The sequence below is a fragment of the Sphaeramia orbicularis genome, chromosome 15, assembly GCF_902148855.1.
Source record: "Sphaeramia orbicularis chromosome 15, fSphaOr1.1, whole genome shotgun sequence".
NCBI lineage: Eukaryota > Metazoa > Chordata > Actinopteri > Kurtiformes > Apogonidae > Sphaeramia > Sphaeramia orbicularis.
The window spans coordinates 35138486-35148759 of NC_043971.1; the positions used below are offsets into that span (position 1 = coordinate 35138486).

The 10274-nt window shown below is 35.8% G+C and overlaps 1 protein-coding gene across 5 annotated transcripts; it reads right to left on the reverse strand.

Annotated features, from left to right (window-relative positions):
* Positions 1-812: 812 nt before the first annotated feature.
* LOC115434440 (polymeric immunoglobulin receptor-like) lies at positions 813-9787 on the reverse strand. Of its 5 annotated transcripts, none has more exons than XM_030156392.1 (9): positions 9704-9787; positions 9168-9491; positions 8693-9001; positions 8015-8045; positions 7739-7839; positions 2344-2363; positions 2081-2137; positions 1161-1232; positions 813-1037 (listed from the first exon to the last, which is right to left on the reverse strand). In XM_030156392.1, exons 1-9 carry the CDS (start codon positions 9747-9749, stop codon positions 993-995), a joined length of 1005 nt encoding a protein of 334 aa, XP_030012252.1. In that variant the 5' UTR covers positions 9750-9787; the 3' UTR covers positions 813-992. The 5 variants fall into 5 exon arrangements, 3 of the variants coding, with proteins under 3 accessions (XP_030012252.1, XP_030012250.1, XP_030012251.1); XM_030156390.1 differs by having other exon boundaries at positions 8015-8126; XM_030156391.1 differs by lacking the exons at positions 813-1037; positions 1161-1232; positions 2081-2137; positions 2344-2363 and adding exons at positions 6594-6788; positions 7133-7189; positions 7420-7476; positions 7611-7630 and having other exon boundaries at positions 8015-8126.
* Between the last annotated feature and the right edge of the window lie 487 nt (positions 9788-10274).

Below are 10274 nucleotides of genomic sequence, written 5' to 3' on the forward strand. Positions count from 1 at the left end.
CGGAAAAGTGCAAATAACATAGAAGAGTGTGAAGGTAAATATAAAAGAGTGCAATAGAGGAGTAACAAAGAACAAACAAGGTGCATATGTGCATCACTTGCACTAAAGTGGTGATGGTCTGGGGGGAGGGTGTTAGAGTCCTAAGTGTGAGTGTGTGAGGGGGGTAGAGCACGGAGGGAGTTCAGCATTCTTATAGCCTGGTGGAAAAAGAAAATTTATCACTATTTAGTGTAATATTATTTTCTGTTTTGCATTTTTTGTGAAAAACTGGCATTTTCCTGTATTTAAATTACTGATCATGTAGATGCTCATAAAAGCGCAGATGAAAGGTAAGGATTATTAAATCAAAAACAGAGAAAACTGAAGGAAAAGTAACTTTTTCAGAAAAATACATCAACTGAACATAAATCCAGTGTGTCCAATCACTGTCATTGATCCAACTCCATGGGTTTTACTGGTGAATCAATGTTGTAGAAGATGATGGGGTTTCCACGTTCACTAGAGTCTCTGAACGTCCAAATGAGTCATATCTGATGACCATGAAAAGATGAATAACTGCATTTTACACCAATTATTTACATGTATTGATAGGATTAATGGATCAACAGGTATTAAACAGTTTAGATCAGTAGATGGTTTTGGTCTACAGTAGATGTTTGGGTCTATCTGGGTTACGTGTATTTCTCTAAATGTTGTTCCCTAACTCTGCCATGAGAGGGAGCACTTTATATAATGTATGTCTGAGGATGAATTTGTTAAAAGGTTTGTCTGAGTTGAAAACTGAAGGTTAAAAATTTTACAAGAGGAAAAAGACAGAATACTTTATTCATGTTTATTAACAAATACAGATCATAGATTGTGAAAACACATACTGAAATATCCTCATAGGTACATATGGAGAGCAGTAGGCTACGGTTTGATGGACAACAGCAAATGACTGATAAAGGTATTAACAAGTAGACAGGAAGTCAGAAAGTTATTTCATAATTTCACTAGCGATGAACCACTGTGCTGCAGGTCACATTCTCATCTTCAACCTGAAAACAGAGGCAAAATTAAAAGCTGTAAAGAAGACAAAGAATACAAAAAGCTTGGAAAATATATATAATTTTGAAACTGTGAATGAGAAACAGTGTGACTGAGATCAGGGTCATATTTACCTGGTGTGTATTTTGTTGTGCAATGTAAAACACAGTGCTGTACATGACGTCTGCTTCATCTTCAGTATTTATCTGCTGTGGAAGGAAACAGAAATGGAAATTTGATGTTTTAATACGTTTTAGATTAGATTTAGATGTACCTATTAACGCTGTAATATAACAAGAAACAGAGGCTGCATTTCCTGTGTATGTTAAATAGTCAAATTCATATTTTTAAGGATATTACACGGGTTGAATGTCCTGTTTATAATATATGTTATATTATATGACTTTCTCTTCAGACTGTAGTAGAGAAGTAAATGAAACAGTTTCCAGTATATTCCTCAGATTAATTACACTGTTCTAAAAGTAAAATGCTTCCAGAATAAAAGTAGTGACATTTTACTACATGTGAGTCACTGAAAAAGAAAAATCAAGTCACAAATGCTGGTTGGCTGAAGTTTCAAAGATATAGTCTTGGGTCAAAATGTGAAATTTGAGAATTTATGAGAGAAAGGGTTTTACTCAAAGGGATATTTGTCTCAGAGTTATCAGATCTACTTCAAAACACTGCCTGCACATGATAATACATTCACTTTACAGGTTCTATCTAGTGGAAGATTGATAAATCTATTGTATAAATGTACATAAACCAATAATAACACTTTCATATACCTTGAAAACATCAGTAAACCAGCACTTTTGTCATTTGTTTTCCAATTAATCTTATTAAAATACATATCATTTAGCACATTTAATCTCTGAGGGAGATCATTTAAAAAAAATTGTAGACCAGTGTTATAAGATAAAATGATTATGATAATAGACATGGTCAGAAATGAGAGACAATGATAATGAAGCAGTGCAGCTGAAGTATACAACAAAAGTATGTTTATGTTACGTTCAGTTTTTCTCCATAATTGTATTTATATACAGTTTACCTGGGCTGTGGTTTTTCTCACATGCGTCACAGTACTGTACGTTACTGTCTGTTCATCCTGATAAAACAAACCAAATATGACAGAATATTCACCATCATGTTAATCAGTTCCTCTGTTCACCTTCTGAAGTCCAAAAACATAAAACAAATGTAAAACTTGGAAATATTCGCAATCTAATGAAGCTGAACTAAATAATGAAAAACAGATAACACAGATAGTTATATTGAAAATAAAATGACAACACTAATATAAATCCACCTTACCTCAGCTGTGGCTGGTGACTCTAAAAATAAAACGGTGGAAAATTGTGACTGAATCACAGCACAGTGACTCTGTACATTTAGTCTAAATAGGATGAACTGGATTCATGTACAGTTCTGGACAGACTTACTGTGTCTTTTCAACATGAACCAGGTGAGTACGGCCACCGTTACAATCAGCAGCAGCAAACACAAAGGAATGATGAAACTCAGCAGCTGCGTTCGGCTTTGTTCGCTCTTGTACCTGACGTGAGTTTACGTGGTTAGCTAGCTAGTGCAACCCGATGAACGGTTAGCCCAGCAAACGCAACTTGTTCACAGATCTCGATAATGTTGTATTTTTAGAAAGCTCAACAATATTACTGATAAAAAAATAATAAAAAAAAAAAACTGCAGGAAAAAACCCCCAGAAACAAATATATTTACAGCAAACAGCCGGGATTCCATCGCCCGCAACTTTGCAGGTACACGTATGTCTATGGGTACAACCACCACTAAGCCCAGTAATGTCATGTACCCTTAAAATACCGCCGACTGGTGGTATGTAGGCTGTATTACTACCAATGAAAAGAGCGAACAAAGCCGAGCGCAGCCGGAATGAGGCAGCCTGAGCCCAGGGCAGCCTGAGCCCAGGCACACAAACCCTGGTTTTACAGACAAATCCCGCTACGCATTTGTGGATCTGTCACGGCAGAAGTGTAGCGGAATTCACGTGTGTAAAGAGAGCCAATCGAGAAGCCGCTTGACTTGTAACCAATGATTTGTCTGTATTTCTGGGTCTTGTAGTGAAAATACTTTGACTTTTCAAATCTGATTACACACACACAAGTTTTTTTTTTTTTTTTTTTTTACACATTTGCAGATTGTTGTACAGACACACAAATCTCATCACGCATTTACAGATTCATTTACACATTTGCAAATCCGACTGCGCACAGACAGATTGAAATACGGACACTCAACTCTCCACACGCATTTGCAAATAATATTGCTACAATAATGGCCCCATACAATAGTTTCTGTTTTTCTTCAGCTTTAAATGGTGGTGAATGAACAGAGAAAAGACAGAGGTGTGGGTAAAACAACACAATTTCCTAAAACTGGATTAGTTAAACATATTTACTGCTGTTAAAATAGTAGGTATTTGACTTTTCAGTAAAAGTTTAAAGTGAGAATGTCATATTCATTACATAATTTAGGGCATATCTGTGTTATCACAGTGTTCTGCAGACAGATTTTGTTGTTGCAACAGACAGAACAACTGGTCTGTATTGAAGAGACTTTGAAGAAGCAAAGAAGTGAAAACTGTTTACATACATATTTATTCATTTTTTCCTTGAAATTCTTACATGAACTGCTTTGTGTATACTTTGTGTGACTTCATATAAAAAGTATAACAAAGTCTTCTTCTTCATCTTCTATTTTATTTTATTTTATTATTTTATTTTATCTATTTATTTTACATAAACTTGCTTTTTAAATAATACTGCAGCAAAACTAAAAGTATAGATAATTCTATAATCAACTGTATTTATAGGCAGTAATCTGGTTTTTAACTGGTATCTGTAGGTTCCTGTCTCACACCAGTACCAGCTGCTTCTCTCCTCCCTCAGTCCACATCAGTTACATCAATGGTCACCTTTGTCCTGACTATTGATCCAGACTTTGTCACACATGACCTACCAAGCCTTTCTGTCAGAGACACTGTAGTGACATTTGATGGCTGTATTAGTCCCATTAAATGCTGTGATCTCCCACTGGTACAGGAGTATTTTAACAAGGAACAATCAACATCCAGAATAAAGAACATTAACCCATAAAACCCCAGTGTTACTTTGTGTCTGTTCCCAAATGATTTTTTTTTTTTCTGTTTAATTTTTCTTAGGTGATTTATTACCATTTATTATAATATTACCCTTTGTATTTTGCATTTAAAATGAGTTATTTTCCTATATTGAATTCACCGATCATGTAGAGGTTCATTAAAGCTCAGATTAAAGTTATGGGTTATTATTTCAAAAACAGAAAACTGAAGAAAAAGTGACTTTTTAGTAAAATATATGATTAACTGAACATAAACAAAGTGTCTCCATCCACTGTCATTGATCAAACTCCATGGATTTTACTGGTGAATCAATGTTGTAGAAGTTGGTGTTGTTTCCATGGTAACCAAGGAGCCTCTGAATGTCCAAATGAGTGAAATCTGACGACCATGAAAAGACAACAAACTGTATTCATATGGATTGTCATGATTAATGGATTAACAGATATTAATCATTTAGGATCAGTCACTGGTGGTTGTTTGGGTCTTTATGGTTTAAAGCCCTATTTTATTTTATTTTTTTTATTCCAGACTAAAGCATCTCAACAGGTCTTACCTCTGGTCAGCTGAAAACACATTCTAACACTGGAGTTCCCATCAGTTTGTTCAATAAATGTCATCGCCATGACATTGTCATTATTATTACTTATTATTATTATTATTATTATTATTATTATTATTATTATTATTATTATTATTACTGGGAATATTCTTTGTCTTTTGTTGTCTTATTCTTTGTCCAGAACTCTGCTGCAAGGCTTCTGACCTGCACAAACAGGAGAACCCACGTCACTCCCATTCTTAAATCTCTCCACTGTTTCCCTGTTCTATATCGTTTTCATGTCAAAATTCTGGTGCTAACTTTCTGGGCTCTACATGGCCAGGCCCCTGCATACATTGCTTCCCTGATCCAGCCCTACAGCTCGACTCGTACCTTGAGGTCTTCAGGACAGCACCTGCTGATGGTTCCACGCACCTGTTTTAGCACACATGGTGACAGGTCTTTTAAAGCTGTGGCACCACGTCTATGGAATGACCTGCCTCTACACCTACGGTCCATGGACTCTGTAGAGAGCTTTAAAAAAAAAACACCTCAAAACCCTCCTGTTCAAAAAGGCTTTTTACTTTCCCACCTGACCCAGGGCCACCACAAACTCATTACACTTTATGTATTCATCATAAAGTACTCCATGTGTGTCGTCCCCCCCCCCAACCCCCCCTCCCCCAGTCTCTCTATATCTCTATTGCTCCTGGAGGATTCTGTTGGGTCTCTGTAAACTTGATTTGATTCTGATCTGAATTGATAAAGCACTTTGTGACTGTGAAAAGTGCTCCATAAATAAAATTTACTTACTTACTTACTTGCCAGAAATGTGAAACTTTCCTGAACTACTCGGTTGGTTTGTTGTATCTTTATGAAACCCATAGACACAAAATGGAAACATTAACAAACACAGTTATAAAACGACCCCTATAGTTGACCTGTGAGTCTGGTGAAGATTGGGAAAAATGCTGAAATGAAGCATCACGATTTTAAATAAGAGTATGACAAATTCAATGAGATCAATTTTCTTCTTCATAATTTTTCTATTCATTCATGTGCAACTTTCTGATATCTTCTGGATGAACAAGAGGCCAGGATGCACTTCCACTAACAAATGCATCCATATTTATGTATAATTTTTTTGTTTTGCATTTTTATTCAAATATTTCTTCCAGTACCGTTATAATTTTATGACTTTAACTTTGTTGCTTTAAATATTATTCTTGAAGTCAACTGCAAAAGATCATATTTGGTGATATCATTGCATGCCAGGATGGGATTATTCAGTGGCCTCTATGAGGGGAAAGATGGGTTAAATATGATAAAACATGGAAAGAAAGTCTGCTGTATAGACGTTTACTGACAAATACAAAGAATAGACTGTAAACCACATACACATACCCTAAGTATAGTGCAGCACAGTCGTCTAAACTTTTTTCCCCCCATATGTACAGTTTAATGCGTAACAACAAATGATGGATAAGTATATTACATTTTTATAGGGCACTCATAGAAATACTCTGAAATTCAAAATGTCAACCTTAATGTGTTATTTGAAGACATAATACAACTTTATTACTTTTGTGAAATTTTTCACAATTTTTTATTGTCATGTAGAAAATCAAGGTCAATGAAGTTACTGTATTTGGTTCCTTGCCCATAAGTGGCAAAAAAAAAAAAAAAAATCCAGGAAGTATATATAAAAAATATACAAGAAAAACACATGTTATGTGAAAGGAACATGTGTTTTAGAACATTAGAACAACATAAGTGCTGATCCAGACACATATCATCCCTTTGAACATCATTCCTTACATTAGTACCATTACTTCATGGTACCTAACAAAGCAGGTACACTCACTGTTCATGCAGAGGTGGACCTTACAGACCCTGTAGACCACATTGGACCTGAGACTGTTGACTCACCGTCCTCACTGGAACTGTTGCTGTCTTGTAATGTGAGTGGAAATGATCAGAACAGTCACTTGCCTGATAAAAGGTTAAAATATTTGACAGGAAACTTGAAAGTCATCGCTGCAGAGCCAGTGTACTGTAGGTCACCCTGACATCTATCGCTTCAACCTGAAAAGAGAAGCAAGTAAATACACAAAGCAAAGAGTAATGTTTTTAATAGATCTGATGCAGATGTTCACAGGAAAAATTACTGAGCATTTTTTCCAGAGTCAAAGTATTTCCTCAAAAAGAGTAAATTTGGCTCTATATTGAGTTTGGAGAACTCTACCCAAAGAAAAACTTTTACTCTTTTTAAAGAGGGACCAAGCGTTAACTGATGCAGCATAAACTTTTTTCATTTGAGTAAACTTTATAAATTTCCTGTGTAGATATAAACACTGAGGTATAGAAAGAACCAGATTTAGTGTTTTCTTGTACTTTGTTACAAACTTAAAATGTATTTGAACACATACCTGGCCTGAAGTTGATTTTCTGTTTGTAACATTGCAGTATGTTACATCCTCTTCACACTATATTGAAGTAAATAAAGTGTTTATAACATCCTCATAATGGAAAACAAGCTGTGTCACAAAGTTCACACCTAACACTTCTATCTTTGTGTGACAAACATGGTAAGAGGTGAGAAACAAAGATGAAGACAAAGTAGTTCTAGTACACACAGTATGTTTCTATAGATATGTGGTGTAGAAACAGTGTTACTCAGTTTTTCGTTGTAATTTTGATTAATTAATTTATTTACCTGGGCTGTGGTTTTTCTCACATGTGCCACAGTACTGTATGTTACTGTCTGTTCATCCTGATAAAACAAACCAAATATGACACAGAATATTCACCATCATTCATCTTTTCCTCTGTTTACCTTATGAATTCCAAAAACACAAAACCAATATAAAACTTGGAAATGTTGAAATAAAATGAAAACCATCTTACCTCAGCTGTGGCTGGTGATTCTAAAAATAAAACAGTGGAAAATTGTGACTGAATCACAGCACAGTGACTCTGTACATTTAGTCTAAATAGGATGAACTGGATTCATGTACAGTTCTGGACAAACTTACTGCGTCTTTTCAACATGAACCAGGTGAGTACGGCCACCGTTACAATCAGCAGCAGCAAACACAAAGGAATGATGAAACTCAGCAGATGACTGGATGAGCTGCTGCACAAATGATAGAAAAACACACATGACATGTTTAATCAGTACCACACTGACATTCAGTTATTTTTCTAATCATTAATACATCAGTGGTTTTATTTCTATCTATAAATAACAAAGCAGTTTTATTTATCATATGATTGAATCTATAAAACATACAGGTTTAAATCTTACTAACCTGTGTGTTCCAGTTTGTTCTGTGGTCGGTTCTTGACTCACACATGTGTGATTGACAGGTTTGGTAGAGGATGATATAGTCATTGACTGTCTGGTTGTTGTTGCAATTGTTGCTTATTTTCAACACAGTGATTAACAAAGTAATATAACATTATGAATCCATATTAAACTAGAAGCACTCGGAGAGCTCAGACCTCCGCCAAGGCTGATCAGTGGCCCCCCCCGTGGGCCCCCCCACGCCAAGGAAGTTATGTTTTTGCCAGGGTTTGTTTGTTTGTCTGTCTGTCTGCTTGTCTGTCCGTTAGTGTGCAACATAACTCAAAAAGTTATGGACAGATTTTGATGAAATTTTCAGGGTTTGTTGGAAATGGGCCCCCCCGTGGGCCCCCCCACTCCCGATCACCACCAAAATTTAATCATTTCTTCCTAATCCCATTTCCAACAAACCCTGAAAATTTCATCAAAATCTGTCCATAACTTTTTGAGTTATGTTGCACACTAACGGACAGACAAACAAACAAACAAACAAACAAACAAACAAACAAACAAACAGACAAACAAACAAACAAACCCTGGCAAAAACATAACCTCCTTGGCGGAGGTAATCAAATTACAGTACACAGTACATAATGTCATATAACGTATATATTTATGATTTACTATTATGTGAAGTACTTACTGGTGGTAGGTCTCTCTTTAATGGTTACATGCACCGGCATCTGCAGGTCTTCATCAGTGCACCAATACCAACCACTGCTCCTCTCCCTCAGTTCACTCATAGTCACAGTAATAACACCAGGGGTATTTCTATTAATAGTCACCTTTGTCTCATCTATTTTCCCAGAGTCTTCGATACAGGATGTGTGTCCTTCACCACCAGTCCTGCACCACTTTATTTGTTTAGATCCTCTATAGTGACAGTCGATGGTTATTTGGTCTCCAATAAACCCTGTCACCTCTTGAGAATCCACATAGAGAGTGGCATCGCCTTAAAGAAAAAAAGTTTGATAAACACGTGTATTCACAGATGATTTTTCAAACTGTTTATTTTTTAATTAAATACTGTAATTGTGCTCTTTAGCAAACAAGAATTGTCCCTCCACATTGTTCCACACTGGCTCCCATATGTACTGTAGTAAATTCAAAGCTCTGACCTTTTCCAGTGACACGAACATTAAAACATTTTCCATTATCAGGTCGATGGTTTATCTCCATGACACACCAGTAACAGTCTGTGTCCTCCTCTGTCAGGTCATTAATAGTCCAGGTAACAACTCCTTGGTTTTGGTCGTCAGAGATCAGATACTTTGTTGAATTGTACTGATTTGTTTTAACTTCATATGAGCAGATTTTCCACTTACATCCTTTACACAGATATTTCTCATTGTCTGTGTACTTTGACTCGTAGAAACATGGGATAGAGATGGAACCTCCTTTTTCCACCGTTACATAACTGACTGTACTTATACTGTGAATACCTGCAACACATATACATTATTGTAAACAGAAACATTTCATTCTCTCCACACAAATTTGTGTTGACATGATGCTGTAAATACTGTGCACTGCTCAGACAGCTACAGAACATTGTAATGCATTTTCCTACATGTGCTATGATAATATGAGACCCAGCTAAATAATAAGACAATAAACCTGTAAACACACAAATATGAAGTAACCTGTGACTGACCTGTGAGACCAGGGAGGATGAGGAAGATGCCGACAAAAATAGCCATTAATGTGAGGAAGAAAGTACAGTAGTAAAACCAATGAGGCCGCTTCACAAGACTGATTATGTACTTCCTGATTTTTCTCGATACAACTTCTATCTTTCTTCCTTCTTGTGTCAGTGCTTCACGGGTTGGTTGATGAAAGAAGTGTGACTGAAAGAAGAATAAACTTTTTTAATGTGTAACACTTCCAAATGCATCCATATTTGTACACATTTGGAATGAGTTTGCTTTGTATTTTTAGCTGCAACTGATCCCTTCCCACTCTACTTTTATTATTGATTTAATCCATAAAGACCCAGTGCTGCTTCTGTGACAGTTCCAAAAAATTAGTTTTCTCTTTAACCCTTCTGAATTGAATTATCACTGTTTAGTGTAATATTATTTTCTGTTTTGCATTTTTTTGTTAAAAACTGGCATTTTCTTATATGTAAATTACTGATCATGTAGATGTTCATAAAAGCTCAGATTAAAGTTAAAGGTTATTATATCAAAAACAGAGAAAACTGAAGAAAAAGTGACTTTGAAAGC